Raw genomic sequence first — 16,889 nt, forward strand, 5'->3', positions numbered from 1 at the left:
CGAATTTCATGCACCGGGCCCCTAGTTAAAAATATAAACAGTGTCACCAAGCAGCAATACCCTCAAGTAGCACAGTAACCCCTGCAGCTTTTACTCACAACTACTGGGATCGCACAGCTGTTGCCAGGGGGGCTTTAATTGCACTTAGTCACCTGCTTGCAAGAGCTGATCAAACATGTCCACCGAAGCTTTGACTTTTCTGAGCTTGATTCGCTCCTTTAGGGCAGCTTCACTTACATCTTCAAGCTGAGGTTCAAAGCACTCAGGCATCAAACACTAGGAAAGCAAGATACTGAAATTACTACAAACAGGGCCGGTGAAAGGACAATGGAGTAGGGCAACATTCCTATTACCAACACACCGAAGTAAAATGTCACTGTTCCAATTCACATTTCATGCACCAAATAGTATTTATCACTTTAACATTAATGTCTTTGCGGGAATACAACTTTAAAATCCTTTTCAGTCCAGGAAACAAGACTATTTAGCTGTCCACTAGCTGGGGAAGAAATATTTAAAAGCACCTCAACATAAATATCTAATTCATATCCAAAGAATTCTACTTGAACTAAATTTTCCAACAAGCTGAACTTATTATTTTCCCTGCTAAGCCATCCTATCTCCTTTCCTCCCAACCCTTTTAAAAAATATAGGTGTTTCCATTGATTTCAGAAAGGAATTGAGAGGGAGAGAGAGAGAAAAAAAACACATCAATGATGAGAGAGATCATTGATTGGCTACCCCCTGTACGCCCCCCCTACAGGGGATGGAGCCTGCAACCCAGCCATGTGCCCTGACGAAATGGAACCCAGATCTCTCCATGGGACGATGCTTAATCCACTGAGCCACCACAGCCAGGCCTTTCCTCCCAGTCTTGGTTAAGTGTCAAAGTACAGAAACCTTTCACCCTTGATGCTTTCTTTTAAGCTTTTAATATCACCAGGGCATGCTGATTTTTACCACACTCAGTAACTTATCCAAATACTTACTGAATGCTAACTACTTTCCACCAGATATTGGGGATATAGAAATGAAAGTCATTCTCTACCCTCAAGGTGCTCACAAACTAATCGAGAAAGCAAATACTATGTAATAAAAGCCTAATATGCTAAGTATCCGGTCATCTGTTCAACCAATCAAAGCATATGCTAATGATATGCTAAGGCCGCTCAACTGCTCACTATGACGTGCACCGACCACCAGGGAGCAGTCGACCAGTCTCTATGACACACACTGATCACCAGGGGGCAGATGCTCTGACCGGTAGGTTAGCTTGCTGCTGGGGTCTAGCCAATCGGGACTGAGCGAGACAGGCCAGACATGCCCTGGAGCCCTTCTGTGGCCCCTCCCCAGCTGGCCAACCTCCCACATCCCTCCCTGGCCCCGATTGTGCACCAGTGGGATCCCTCAGCATGGCCTGCGCCCTCTCAAAATCCAGGACCCCTCAGGGATGTTGGAGAGTTGGTTTTGGCCTGATGGTGGAATGACCAGTTGCTATGATGGGCACTGACCACTAGGGGGCAGATGCTCAAGGTAGGAGCTGTCCCCTGGTGGTCAGTGCGCTCTCAGGGTGAGTGCTGCTCAGCCAGAACCAGGGCACAGGCTGGTGAGCACAGCGGCGGTGGCGGGAGCCTCTCCCGCTTCCGTGGCAGCGCTAAGGATGTCTGACTGCTGGCTTAGGCCCGCTCCCCATGGCAAGTGGGCCTAAGCCAGCAGTCGAACACCCCCCGAGGGCTCCCGGACTGAGAGAGGGTGCAGGCCGGGCTGAGGGACCCTTCCCACAAGTGCACAAATTTCATGTACTGGGTCTCTAGTAAGGAAATAATTATGACACAGTGTGAATGGTAAACAACATAAGAGATCTCAGGGGTGTGAGAGTGCTGCCCGCCACAGAGGCAAGGGACCATGGAAGGCTTCAAGCAAAAGTGATCGAAGCATAGGAAGGGTAACTGTTAGTCAAAAATATAAAGGGGAAAGGGTGAGCCAACAAATGATCAGTTCATAGCTGCCAGCATCTTAGTCCAGGATTTCAGCCTTTTCCCTACACAACCACACTGGCTTCCTAATCTGTCTCTAAGAGTGCGGCTTGAGAAGCAGGAGGGCTCTGTTTGGGTATGCGTGTTTTGAGAAGCATGGAGACGTCAGAGGGAATGCTTCTGGACATGATGAATCTGAGGTTATAGTTCTACTAAAAAACACAGGAGGGCAGAGGCACATTTCTGCTCACCACTGTACTGACAGCACTAAGCACAATGTCTAACATACAGCAGACAGGTACTGCACAAATACTCACTCTTCATGACTATAGAACAAAGAGGTAGTTGGAAATACAACCTGGAGTTCAACGTAGAGGGATCTAGGCCCGATATACAAGAATGCCAAATAAAGTATAAGGCTCGAAGCAAGAAGAGTGTAGACAAAAACAGAATATGACTGAGCATGGAAACCGAAGACAGCAATGCTTAAGGAGTGGATGGAAAAGCGACTGAAGGAAACTGAAAACGAACAACCACAGAGGTAAAGATCAGAAGCCAAATTGGGAAAATAAAAAGAAGAGCAAATACATATAGGCTAAAAGAAAAGTTAGTATTGCCTGGCTGGTGTGGCTCAGTGGTTGAGCATTGACCCATGAACCAAGAGGGCACACACCCAGGTTATAGGCCATTCCCAGTAGGAGGTGTGCAGGAGGCCGCCAATCAATGATTCTTTCTCATCATTGAAGTTTCTCTCTCTCCCTTTCCCTTCCTTTCTGAAATCAATAAAATAATATATAGAAATAGTATTGTGAGCACAAATAACTACACATTAAAAGACTTCCCCCCCCATATACTGAGGGCATTCAAATGGTTCCTCAAATATTAGCCATAGAGCTTGGTTAAATTCATATTTATATAGTATTATCTGAAAATTGCAATTACCTCTCCTTACCGGTATGTGAGGTTCAGCTATGTCTTTCTGAAAATATTTGGGATGTGAATTAATAATAAACTTTGCTGCATTCTCCCCAGACTTCTTTGCCAATAAAAATGAACGCTATATAAAGAAAAAAACAACTCAGATATAAATTGATATTTAGATGCAATTTAGATTCAAGAGATCAAAGTCACATCCTTGGTAAGACTTATTATTCTCCCCCTTAAAAAGGAATGCATCAATACACAGAATCCCAATTAGAAGTTATATTACACAATACACATCCACCTCTGCTGAGTGTGACATGATTTCATGCCATGTCTTACATACATACTAAGGCACATAAAAACAATGCATTCAACTGAGTGGATTGCTCCAGAGTGAAAGGGCCTAAATATTACCCCGCCCCAACCAGTTAATCTCTAAAACGTTTTTAATGAAGTAGTAAAGGCTTCAAAAAGTTTACCAATTTAGGTTTTTACAACTAAGTTAAATTATATATGCACTCTTGTACCCAAACCAGCAAGACAGAACATGATACTCGAAAAACCACATGGAAGTAAGTACTCACCGATTCCACAGAGGAGGTTGGTATGAGGTAAGGATCATCTTGAAATGCGTACGGGACAGCTGTGGTATCCTGTGGAGAAGAGACAGAAGGCTCTTTAGCTACATTTTTATGAAGAGGACCTGACCTGGTGAGTTTCACTGATGTCCAAAAATAAAATAAATTCAACTGTACATGTAAAACAGTGCAGTAAGATGTATGTGATTTGTATTTGTACGTGTGTGTGTGCCTGTATGTGTGTAGAGAAAGAGAGAGAAATGGACTAATGGTCTCTCAGCTCTGTAAGACATGGTTCTAGTTACACACAATTAAAGCAAACAATTCTTCAAACCCCCACAACTGCTTCTTAAGATCTGAGTCTGCTTTCAAAAGGGAGTATTGTTGTTTTAAACTCTATGTAAAGATCCTCTAAACCAGTGGTTCTCAACCTTCTGGCCCTTTAAATACAGTTCCTCATGTTGTGACCCAACCATAAAATTATTTTCGTTGCTACCTCATAACTGTAATGTTGCTGTTATGAATCGTAATGTAAATATCTGCTATGCAGGATGGTCTTAGGCGACCCCTATGAAAGGGTCGTTCAATCGCCAAAGGGGTCGCAACCCACGGGTTGAGAACCGTTGCTTCTAAGCTAACTAATAGGGGCACCGGTTTCCCACATGAGTGTTTCCTTCAAAGCAAGGTCACTACCCAAAGTCCCGCCTCTAAATGGAGGGTCCTACTAGGCCCTCTCGGATGGTGGAACCAGCAGCAGCTCTCCGTGTCCTCCTGTCCAGGGTTCTATACTTCAACTCCAGCGCACCAGGGGCTCGCTTGGAACAGCTCCCAGATTACTTCCCCTCCCCCAGAGCATCCTTCCCCAGGCCTCATGGAATCTTTGTTCCAGAGAAAAACATTCACCCTAGATCCTGAATCTTCTGCTTGTCCCCTTGATGCCTTGTCTTCCTGACATGACTTCTCTGAGGGCTGGGGTGGACGAGCTGGTGAGCTTCCCTGCAGCTCTCAAAGGAAGGCTGCTCATACCGAGGGCCTGGAGGCTTCCTGCTGCCACCTTCAGAACCGTATTCCTTCCCACTCCTCATCTGAGGCCCATTTCCTCTGGCTATGCCACTCTATCACAACGAGGCAGGCACGGAAAGGCGAACCAGAGGGAGCAGTTCCAGGTTTGCTGCCTGGGCCACCCTGAGAGCATGCACACTGCTGCCTGGCATTGGCTCTGATCCTCTCCAGCACCCGCAGTATTAAAATACCTGTCCAGGGCCTCTGGTTTTGGTGACATGCCCAATGTCTTTTTAACTTATTAGACTTATTCTATTTGTCTCCCAGTTTTCCTCCCCCAATGATTTCCAAGTTCTTCATGGTCTCTGAGAAACAATTCTAGTCTGGCCCTGTAGCTCAGACTCTTCAAACCAGATTTATCCCCAAATGAACTTCCCTGACACAGTTCCCGCCCTCACTGAATGGTACCTGGTACCGACCACTGCAGTCCAATCCTAAGATCTTCTCCCATTCCTTCCATTCAACTAACTCATCACCAGGCCCAACCAACTTCAGCTCCTAAATATCCACCTGCTCCCCAGTCCCTTATCCCAACCGCCACTGCCTTAGTTCTGGGACTTTCCTGTTCATTCCTTCTATTGTTACTGAGCACCTCCTATGTGCCAGGCATTATTCTACCAGGGGAATGATAAACTCTCACTCCCTTATAAAGCTTACAAGTGTGTGTGTGTGGGGTGGTGGAAACCTCCAGAAAATAAACAAAACAATAAACTATATAGTATAGCTAAAGGAGATAACTGCTATGCAGAAAAATGAAATATAGAAAGGGACAAGAAGCATCAGGAAATGATATATACTATTTTAAATGGGGTGGTCATGGGAGGCCTCACTGAAAAGGTGATATTTAAGCAAAAATTTCAAGAGATTAGGGAGCAGAGGAAGAGTAGATATTGAAGCCCTGATCAGATGCACAGCCACTGAGAAACCGACAAGTAGCCAGGAGGCCAGCATGGTTAGCGCAGTGAGTGAGGAAGACAGGACGGGCAGGCAGAGGTAACGTGTGTGGGAATCACACAGGGCCTAGGAGCCCGCGATGGACTTCAGCTTTTATCGTGGCTCTGGGTTCTTTGCAGAGTGCTGTGATCTACCATTTCAGCAGGGTCACCCTGGCTGCTGAACCGAGGACAGTCTGTAGGGTGCTGAGGAAGTGAAGGGGAGGGACAGAGACTGTATTAACTAATCCAGGATATTAAGAGATGATGGTGGCTTAGCTGACCAAGGTGAACATGGTGGTGGCAAGTGCTGAGAATCTGGGACTGCCATTCTTAGAAAGGCCTGCTTGCAGCTGGTCCTCGGCTGGCAGCTGGGAACCTGGATTTCAGAATGGTTCCCACCATTCCCAGGACTGGTAAGACTGGGTCACTGTGCCCGAGCTGTTTGTACAATGTAGTTTGTGCTGAACCTCTGCTTCCCTCTGGGAGTCTGGAATTTGGTATGTGCCAGGCAGAGGTGCCTAAATGACCTGCCTCCCAAACACTCTGGGCACTGAGTCCCTAAAGAGCTTTCCGGGCAGACATTGCACACGGGCCATCACAACTCTGCTGGAGGAATCAAGCAAACCCTGTGCCGACTCCACAGGGAAAACGGGGGGCCTGCACCCGGCTCCCTCTGGGCTTCACCCAGTGCCCTCCCCTTTGCTGATTTTGCTGTGTGTCCTCTCGCTGTAGTAAAACATGGCAGGAGTGGTCTTGGGGACTCCACTCACATACATTTTGAAGAAACAAAGGATTTACTAAGGTGCAGCCTGAGAGATAGAGGTCAAAAATGTCTCCTAGGACTTTGGTTTGAACAACTGTGAGGATGGAGCTGCCATTAACAGACAGCAAAGAAATGTGTGAGGTGGTTTGGAGGGAAAGGGGTTTGGCTTTGAGAATTTTAAGATCTTAATCATGCATTCAAAGGTCTCCCATCTCTACATTGCTATCTTTTCTAAAATTTGTCGGCCTCACCACTGCTTAAACACCTCAATGGACTTGGCTAAAAATCAGAAGTCACTAGAATAGCATTCATGGTTTTGTCTCTTCTCTCATTTCTGTACCTCACACATCCTTGATTCCCACCATACAAACTCATTCTATGGCTTTGGGCCTCTGCTCATGGTGCTGCCTCTATCAGGAATACCCTTTCCCAGGCTGTATCCTAGCTTCTCACCTTCCAAGCACCAATCCAACCATCAGGTCTTCTGGAAATCCTTCCCAATCTCGGTCATGGACACTCTGCTGAGTGCTCCTTCAGCTATCCTCTCTGGGAACCAGGCAAAGACTGTGTCTTAAGTCTACAACCACAGCACAGTGCCTGGTGAGCATCATAAGGGGTTATAGGAATAAATGACTATCCCTTGGATTTTAAGGATCCCAAGTTAGACAATTGTACACTCAATTCTACAACTTCTGGGCCATTCTCACTGAAAAGCTAAGAGCACTCTCAGAGGCCCATTTCTGTAGCTTACATTTCAGGTGCCTACTCATGGGTGAGTGAGTGGTTGAGCATCTCAATGTCTTGCTAGTGCAGAGATGCAGTCTTTAAAACCCTTCTTCAGAACTGGTAGGGAATATCAGTACACATTTGGCCTAACACCCTGTGAGGTTTAACACCAGCAACAGAAGAGCAATTCTGGAAATCTGTGATAACGGCCTTAAGGAGGATCAGTAGTCACACAGATATGGTGACAAAAGAAAGGACTTAATTACTTTTTAGACATTTCCCACAGTTGGAATGAAAAGTGTAGTTTCCAGCTCATGAAAAATACAATCAGAAAGTTCCATTTGTGAGGCGTTTACCAAGGTTTCAGTTTCTCTACCAGATTGCCTGCTCTATTCTTGAATTGTCAACAGATTTCAACAGAGCAATTACTGAAAATCCACTGACATAGTTGTAGTAAGAATAAAATAGCTAGCATTTATGGAGCATTTCTTTTGTATTAGGCACTGCCCTAAACCCTTTCACATAGTATATAATTTATTTCCCACCAAAAACTTGAGGTTTGGTGCTATAGTTAATCCTCTTATTATAGATAAGGGAACAGAAGCATCAAGAGATAAAGCAACTTTGTGATAAAGATCACAAGCTAGTTGCTCTGGCTTCAGGACCCACATTCATGATCACATTTCCAGCATGGCAGGTACTGTTGTTCAGCTGGTACAGTTCACTTGCATTATAGCATCACACCCACCCATTCCCCAGGTACATGCATTTCAACAAGCTCTTCAGAGCATCAGGTTTAACAATCACCGGTACAGCATAAAAACACTAAGTTTGGAGACAAAAGACATGAAACTATGTCAAGGCTTTAACATCCCAACCAGCCGAGTCAGAAAATTTAAAAGCTATTATATTCCTCTTTGTTACATGAAGAGATTAGATAGTTTCTAAGAGACTTTCTAGATCTATAACGGTTTACTCATGAATAACAAGAGGTGTGAACATTAAATATGATATTAGCAGAGTTAGACACAGAAACCTGAAAGTCCTACTTACCCTGTTTACTGTGGATGCAAGAGCCTGCAGAACGGCCACTTTATCCCTAAGAATGAGAACCACATGTTAACCCTCACCAGGGTTTTCACACTCACAAAAAGAACAAGTGATTCTCCTCTCAGAATGAGCTGGTCAATAACCAAGTTCAGGTCTCACTAAAGCCCGTTCTTACATCTCACGATCACTAGAGTAACAAGAGAAAGCTGTCTAGTTCTTTTGCCTAAAGGTGGTTAGTACTATGCTTTGCCTACCTTCTGTACCTAGCTACCCTAAAACCATCACCCAGGGCCAGGGATTTCCACCCTCATCTCATAAAACTGTATCTATCCTGATCTTATCTCCTCCCCCCAATGCATTCACTGTAGCTTTCTGGACTGCTCTTGCCTTCATTATCTAAATTGGTGGCTCTTAAATCAGCTATATATGAGAATAAATCACATGCTGTACTCGAGACCTACTGAGTCAGAACCTCCAAGTTCCATGGAGAACTGTGACATGCATTACTACTGAATTCCCAGGTGGGTTGGACGCACCCTTCTAATTTAGAATGAATGTCTCAACTATATAACCTTTATAAGAATGTCAAGCCACTGTCCACTGCACCTATGGGTACAGACCTCTACTCAACTACTGGAAAAGAAGATTTCATCAGAATAACTGACAAGATAATTTGGTTTGAAACATTTTACGACTTCTGTAGATTTTGTTTCATTTCCAAAGGGGGGAAAAAGAGTAAAATTTAATAAACCAAAAATATTTTTCTAAAAAAACTAAGCAATAATAGAAGTCATTTGAAAATGAAAGTACAGGAAATTTTATATTACATCAAGGCATGTAGATATATAATATCCACTGGGTTTTTTAATACATTTTTAAAAGTCACATTTATGTAATTTCAGCAACAAAAGATATTCTTTCACCTTTGAGCATTCCCTAACAAAACTTGCACATTTCAGTCTTATAACAGTCTCCATAACATACTAAATAAATAACATACTTCATGACATTCAGACTACTCACTAGTTCTCTCTCTTTTTAAAATGTTTTTATTGATTTCAGAGGAGAGGGAGATAGAAACATCAGCAATGAGAGAGAATCATTGATTGGCTGCATCCTGCACGCCCCCTACTAGGGATCAAGCCCAAGAAACCTGGGCATTGAGCCTGAAACCCAGGCATGTGCCCTGACTTGAAATCGAACCGTGACCTCCTGGTTCATAGGTCAACTTTCAACCACTGAGCAACACCTGCTGGGCTAGTTCTCTTTTTTAAAGGGTTATCTTAAACAATTTCAATGAATACATTACCCTTAAAAAATTTAAGTTAGAACATTACAGGTTATGCTAAAGTATATGGTATCATCTTGTAACCCTTTCCTACTCCACTCTTGAGTTTGTTGTATTTCTAGAACTTTTAACAATACTTTTACATACACATATCACCATAAAAAACATATATTGTGATTTTGTATATATGCTTTCTAAGTTTGACTGTATTATACATTTTACTACATAGAAATCTAATTTCTTTAAATGTTACACTGTAGCCCAGCCTACGTGGCTCAGTGGTTGAGCATGGACCTATGAATCAGGTCACAGGTTCGATTCCCTGTCAGGGCACAAGCCCATCTTGCGGGCTCAACCCCAATAGGGGGCATGTGGGAGGGAGTCAATCAATCTCTCTCATCATTGATGTTTCTCTCCCCCTCCCTTCCTCTCCCCAAAATCAATAAAAACATTATAAATGTTACACTGTGCAATAACTACTTTTATTATCTACCTAGTTACTGAGGGGCACTTGGGTTGGCTCAACTTGGTATTATTCTCAAGTTATAAAGAACTTTCTCATTCATGTCTCTGAGAGTATATTCAAGTGTTCCTCTAGAACAGTGATGGCGAACCTATGACACGCGTGTCAGAGGTGACAGGCGAACTCATTTTTTTGGTTGATTTTTCTTTGTTAAATGGCATTTAAATATCAACAAATATAAGTCTTTGTTTTACTATGGTTGCAAATATCAAAAAATTTCTATATGTGACACGGCACCAGAGTTAAGTTAGGGTTTTTCAAAATGCTGACACGCCGAGCTCAAAAGGTTCGCCATCACTGCTCTAGAATGTCTAGCCTATAAGGTATACACATTTTAAATTGTGATTCTGGCAATTTTCCTGCCAAGTATTGTCCCAACTATATATATTGACTGCCCTATCAACAAACTTGAGCACCCATTTCTCCACATCCTTTCATGAGCCTAGTTACCTATATATTGACTATAACTGGGCTCCCTGCTGGCCCTAAAATAACTATACAATTCAGATTAGCCTGTTCAGAACACTGCTTTCATAATGTCACATTCATTATGAAAACTCACAATGTCTCTCTATATATAATCTGTCAGGGTTTTCTGTGGCACCTGAGTGCTCTGGGAAATCACAGCCTCCAATCACGCTTCACCTCTAAAATAGGGCAACAATAACTTGTAGTCCTTATGGCTTCTTCCAAGTCTAAAAGCATCAATCCCTGAGCCTGGAATTCAGAGGCTCTCTATCAGAGAACCTCTATCAATCACTTTTTTGCAAAGGGACAGACAGTAAATATTTGAGGCTTATGAGCTACAAGGACTCTGTTACAACTATTCAGTTCTGCCAGTGTAGCATTCAAAGGGCCACAGAGCATATATTAGCAAATGAGTGAGGTTGTCTTCTAAAAAATTTTTAATTGACACTGAAATCTGAATTTATGTAATTTTCACATGTAATAAGTCTTTGTCTGTTAATCCTCACCTGAGGATATTTTTTTCCATTGAGTTTTAGAGTGAAGGGAGGGCGGGCTAAGGGAGGAAAAGAGAAACATGGATTGGTTGCCTCCAGCACACAATTGGCCCAGAAAGACCCTGCAACCCAGGTATGTGCCCTTGACCGTGAATCGAACTCGAGACCCTTCGGTGCACAGGCTGATTCTCCCATTGAACCGTGTCAGCAGGGGCTAAAATAGTCTTCTTTTGACTTAACTATAAAAAAATGTAAAAACCATTCTTGGCTCATGAGCTGTAAAAAAATTGGCCTTCGTTTGCTGAACAACGCTCTGTATCAACTCTTACTTCCCCTATTCTAACAGAGCATTTCACAGGCCTGCAGGCTTGGCCTCTTCCCACATGACATGATCTTGTTTTCTGTATCTGTGAGTCTCATACTTAAGGATTCATGAGAATTACTCCTAAGAATATGCTTTATAAATGAAATTCCTAGGTGACTCTGATGCTAATAAAAGAATCTTATCCGCTTTAAGACACAGGTAAATTTCTACACTTTTCAATCAAACTCACCTTGGTTATTGCAATACAACCACTCTTGATTTATATCATATCCTGTATTGCCTTTAATCATGTGTAAGTTATGTACACATGTAATATGAGTATAAAGTATAACTATGCATAGGATTGGAATAGATCATAAGCCATCTGAGCAAACCCTCCAAAAACTTTTTGTATTCCCTGAAGTAGCTTCCTCAGGGATAGAGGCTGGTAAAATGCTTTGAACTTGAATATTGTTCAGGAAAATGACTCATTCATGGATATGTTTATTTCTACTCTTATCTTGGTTCTGATTCTTGTGCCAGGGAAGACAGAAATAAACCTCAATATATTAAAATACTATTAGTAATTAAGTTAAAAGCAGAGTATAGAACAGAACATTTACCAAATCAATTCTATTAAACTAAATACATACATACAATTTATATAAAAAATGTCATACCCAGAACTTTAAAACAACAGCTATCGTCTACAGAGCTCTGACAACGTGGCAGGCATTAATCGAATGCTTACTTAATTCTTTGAGGTAGGTACTGTCATTACCCACATTTTACTGTAGCACAGATTAAAATAATTTGCCTCTGAGTAGTGTGATTACTAAAATCTTGTTTCCTTCTGCGTGTTCTATTTATCCCAGACACCTTTTGGCAATAACCATTAATACTTCTGAAATTTAAGAACTTTTTGTTGTTGTTGTTAATCCTCACCTGAGGATATTTTTCCATTGATTTTTAGGGAGAGTGGAAGAGGGAGGGAAAGCTAGAGAGAAAGAGATGTGAGAGAAACATTAATTGGTTGCCTCCTGCATAACCCTCGATTAGGGCCGGGCAAGGGAGGAGCCTTTAACCAAGGTACGTGCCCTTGACCAGAATTAAACCCGGGACCCTTCAGTCCACAGGCCAATGCTCTATCCACTGAGCCAAACCAGCTAGGACTTTTAAAATTAACTTTAGTCTTCAGGTCATACTCAGGAAAGATCTGGCTTTTTTTAGGGAGCTTTTAAACACATTCAGTAGTATCATTACTATAAGAATTTTTGTGAAGTTTTAGTTCTTATGTATTCAATAATTCTTGAATAAGCAAGGCAATTTGCTCAAGGATCTATGAGTTAAAAAAGCTAAATTTTGCAATCCACTTCATTCATTTCAACTTATTAAAGACCATAACGATAATTTTGTCTGCTCTCCCAACCATGAGAATTCTCTTAAAAAATTATTCTAGCCCTAACTGGTTTGGCTCCGTGGATAGAGCGTTGGCCTGCGAACTGAAGGGTCCCAGGTTCGATTCTGGTAAAGGGCATGTACCTTGGTTGCGGGCGCATCCCCAGTGAGCAGTGTGCAGGAGGCAGCCGATCGATGTTTCTCTCTCATTGATGTTTCTAACTCTCTATCCTTCTCCCTTCCTCTCTGTAAAAAAATCAATAAAATATATTTTTTTAAAAAAAGAAAAATTATTCTAAAGAAATTATTCTCATGATTACTGTTATGTAAACATTAACTGGAACTCAGTTCACAAAGTCTTTTAATTCTTAAGTAAATCTCATTCCCCATTCTCTCACTACTTTCCACCTTCCTGTTTTATTTTCTTCTAAACTTCCAAGTTTTTCCTCCCTCAACTGTTCTCTTCCCAAGAATGCTCTCCATTGCTGTCACTGAATCCTTCCTTACCAACGTTTTGCTCATAATAAGCACTCAACCCCTTGATGAATAAGTACTGACTAAACACTCACCAAGTTTTCCTTTTTGGAATGACCACTTCTTCAATCCCTTAATATGAAAAATAAAACAAAGTGAATCAATTTCCCCATACTAGTACTATGAAGAAGTACAAAGTGTTAATACACAAATGGAAATATTTCAATATATTTCTATATACCTGTTATATCAGTTCCCTCAACCTTTGGGAGGGCTGCACTTCCAGAATAAAACCTGCAAAAAAATAAATGTCCTTAAGTTAATAATCATTAATGGAGTTCCCACCTCACCTCCACCTATGTGCACTTTGCACACAAACTTCCCAGTTTTCATGGATCAAAGTGAGATAATTCATGCCAATGTACACTGAGAGGGCATGGCCTCAACACCACATTCAAAACCATTACAAAAAAGATATAAGGTATGGGCACAATATGGTCACAATTTTTTAGATGAGGTAATCACATTAAATAAAGTCAGGGAAAAAAGGAAAATTTTAATAGCACTTAAACAACTGAACCGCTGATTTGAAATATAAGGGACTTTCAACTTTGGAAATCCAAAACATTAAAGTTAAGAAGGACAAGATAATGAGCTAATTTTATAGGACAATGTCCTAATAATAATTAAAGTCTATCTACCTAAAGCAATTATGAAGTTATTTTCATAATTTCAATCCACTTCAATCAGGAAAGTACCAAATCAAATATGTATGTCCTAATTTAAACGTGGAACTTTTTTAAAATTCAAAATGTAGAATCAATGACCCATGACAGGGCTTTAAAATTTTATCACACTAAAAAGGTCAATATACCACCCAGATAATGTGCATTGTTTATCTTGTACACTGCCTTCCTAAATGGCATTGGTACCAATCAGAAAATTGTCAAGATGTGATTGGAAAATTACTTCCTCTACTGGCATCTGGTCTCAGACATCTTTTTTTTCTTTCGGTTGTTAATCCTCAACAGAGGATTGCTTTCCCGTTGCAAGAGAGAAATGTCTGTGAAAGAGACACAACTTGCATGTGATTGTGCATGGAATTGCTAGGGGTAGAAATAGAATATTAGAAATTAACTATAACTGTAAGAAATATTAACCACGCTCTGTTAACCGTGATTGTTCTTTTCTGATTAGAGAGAGCACATTCTAACCTCGCTGAGAGTCGCACGCCCCGAGACATGGGAATGCAGTCCCTGCTCCTGCCTATCTTTATGGAAAGATTTACAACCTCGTGGCACACAGTCCCGGAGGCACCTGCTCTCAGTGACTCCCCACAGCCGGAGGACTTGTAACCTGTAATGATTACCCCATGCCCACTTTCTCAGACCTGTAATTCCTACTTCCCCACGTAATCTTGTCCTACCCACTGTAAGCAGTTAGCGTATGGAGGGGTGCAGAATAGATTTTTGTGGATGACCTGCTGCTCTCCCATACTGCTGGCATTACTGGAATAAACGCTCACATGATTCAACCCTGTCTCTGCTTCACTGGCTCAAGTGGTGACAGGCATCCCCCACCCCTTGGTTGTCCCGTGACAGAACCTGCAACCCAGGTACGAGCCCTTGACCCTAATCCAACGGTTCTCAACCTGTGGGTCGCGACCCCTTTGGGGGTCGCACGACCCTTTCTCAGGGGTCGCCTAAGACGATCGGAAAACACATATGTAATTACATATTGTTTTTGTGATTAATCACTATGCTTTAATTATGTTCAATTTGCAACAATGAAATTGGGGGTCACCACAACATAAGGAACTGTACTAAAGGGTCGCGGCGTTAGGAAGGTTGAGAACCACTGCTCTAATCAAACCCCAGACCCTTCTGTGCGTGGGCCGAGGCATCTTTTTAAAACAATACTATTTTTGCTAAGGATCAACTCTTTCAAGTCATGCTTTTTTTTTTTTTTTTACATTAGGACACACGGAGCACTGTTGTCTTTGACAAGGTGAACATTCTGAGATGTCCTAAAGTACATCAGGCTGGAGAGTGAGAGAAACAGAAAAAGTAGAGCTCATAAACTACCTTCAATTTGGAAACATCTTAAAGCGTTCTCCCTGTTCCTACTGGTTGCGTGAAAAGGAGACCAAATCATTATTTTTTTAAAATTTGGGATGGGATTGCTAACAGCCATACTAACTAGAATGTTGGCTCCACGACAGAAGGATTCTAGTCTGGTCTCCAGTTGTAATTCCTGGGTGGGCCAGCCAACCCGTAAGCATCTTCCTAATGAACGCGTTGTGATCTTTCGCCGAAGCACGCGGCTACGAGAGGGCGCACGCGCATTCCACTGCGTCGGGCCTCGTTACACAGCTCCGGGGTGGTGGTGGTGGGGGGGGAGAAGGGGACACACAGGATTAGGCTGACACCTGGATCTTCCCCGTGAGTTCCTCAAGCCTCTCTTACCTGCAACTAGGGGCCGGTTCACATGCACCTGTCCACCGAGCCGTCAGCGGCAGGCAAAACCTGCAGCGGACCCTCAGCCAGCGAGCCGAGGCCGCCGCCGCCATCTTCGCTTTCTTCGCATTGCATGTCGGGAAAGCATGCGTTCCACCTTCTGGATCTCCGAGGGAGGGGAAGGTGGACCAGAACAGCCCGGCTATTGGCTGAGACGAAAGCAATCGTAAAATAGGGTACAAGCTCATGGTTTGAAACGCTTCGTTACGAAAGTTAAGTGCTCAATACGCCTCAATTGCATCTAAGAGATTTTTCTAAAACAATCATTTTAATTGTCTATATATTCGATTGTTTTCAAACTAAGAGGGCTAGTGAGAGTCATGAAAGTACCTTCCTTCCCCCCCCCCACTCCCAGAGCGGAAATGGTCTCGTCCAGGTACATCTCATCCCAGCGAGCATTTCTCGCGCGCAAGCGCAGTTTAAATCACATGGCGGCAGCGGGTTCGTAGCTGTGTTGGGATTTACTGGGGGTGATTTGAACTTCTCTCTGGGTGTCAGAACTGGAAACTCACCTGGAGGATGTTGGGCTCAAAGAACGTGCCCTGGCGGCGGCTGCAGGGCATTTCCTTCGGGATGTATTCGGCCGAAGAGCTCAAGTAAGTAGTTGGTGGGAAGCGTGCGGAGTTTGCCTCTTGAGGTTGTCGCCTTTATAAACTACTATTCCCGGAATGTCTTGCGTCCAGTTTATCTCCTGAGCCCTGGGTTGTCGGGCGCGCGGCCTGCCGGGACCCGTAGTTCCGAGAACGTCCTGGGCTGGCGCGCACTGCTTAGAGTTGGTGGGGCTGCGAATGCGTTTGCTCTGAGCCGCATGGTAGCCCACGGTGCAGCGTTACCCTCCGCCAGTCTTCTCGGTACTTAACCAGTGTTTGTGAAGTGACTGTAATGTCTCTGAAGCGGTTAGTTAAGCACATAATTAGTCTCTTGTCTATAAAATGATTATCCTTCACGACTCAGTTCAGGTTCTGTTTCTGGGACAAGTATTCTTCCTCACTTGATCAGTGTATTAACCCACTAATATTTATTGATTTTTCAGTTTTTGCCAGGCAGAGTGCTAGACGTTGGTGACACATTGGTGAACAAGGCTTTTAGGCGAATGTTTCAGGCTCGTAGATGATTCCTCTTTTCCTTAAATCTTGGTGTTCCTCGCAGTTCTGTTCTTGTCCTACTGTCTTTCTTCTCCTAAATGTCATCACTTTGGTTTCACTCCAAAAGGGTACCTAGTTTAGTGCAAAACGGTCATTATTTTGTGACTGGGAAATAATTCTAGACCTGTCTTTTCCTGGCGTCTGGTTTACTTATTGGGCCCTTTCTGTGTGTCACCTACATAACTATTTGTTCTACACCCTCCTTTCATCGCTACTACTACTACTATAGGTCACACCCTCAATCTCTTGTTTGAAATGTCTTTTC

The 16,889-nt window shown here is 42.8% G+C and overlaps 2 protein-coding genes across 9 annotated transcripts in view; one reads left to right on the plus strand and one right to left on the minus strand.

The window, feature by feature from the left end:
• The window catches only part of PTCD3 (pentatricopeptide repeat domain 3), a 32,538-nt gene extending 16,955 nt beyond the window's left edge, over positions 1-15,583 (minus strand). For 7 of the 8 annotated variants that reach the window (XM_059659252.1, XM_059659254.1, XM_059659251.1 and 4 more), the window contains exons 1-7: positions 15,429-15,583; positions 13,205-13,257; positions 13,059-13,095; positions 8,018-8,063; positions 3,485-3,553; positions 2,929-3,033; positions 153-276 (exon numbers count right to left, since the gene is read on the minus strand). In XM_059659252.1, coding sequence (XP_059515235.1) covers positions 153-276; positions 2,929-3,033; positions 3,485-3,553; positions 8,018-8,063; positions 13,059-13,095; positions 13,205-13,257; positions 15,429-15,532 — 538 coding nt within the window. In that variant the 5' untranslated portion in view covers positions 15,533-15,583. Of the gene's footprint in view, positions 1-152; positions 277-2,918; positions 3,034-3,484; positions 3,554-8,017; positions 8,064-13,058; positions 13,096-13,204; positions 13,258-15,428 lie in introns of those variants that run through there. The other variant, XM_059659259.1, reaches the window with a different exon arrangement.
• Positions 15,584-15,895: 312 nt separating this feature from the next.
• Positions 15,896-16,889, plus strand: part of POLR1A (RNA polymerase I subunit A) — a 78,431-nt gene continuing 77,437 nt past the window's right edge. Inside the window, exon 1 of the mRNA XM_059659234.1 lies at positions 15,896-16,075. Coding sequence (XP_059515217.1) covers positions 15,999-16,075 — 77 coding nt within the window. The 5' untranslated portion in view covers positions 15,896-15,998. The remainder of the gene's footprint in view (positions 16,076-16,889) is intronic.

The sequence above is a fragment of the Myotis daubentonii genome, chromosome 12 (genome assembly GCF_963259705.1).
Source record: "Myotis daubentonii chromosome 12, mMyoDau2.1, whole genome shotgun sequence".
Taxonomy (NCBI): Eukaryota; Metazoa; Chordata; class Mammalia; order Chiroptera; family Vespertilionidae; genus Myotis; species Myotis daubentonii.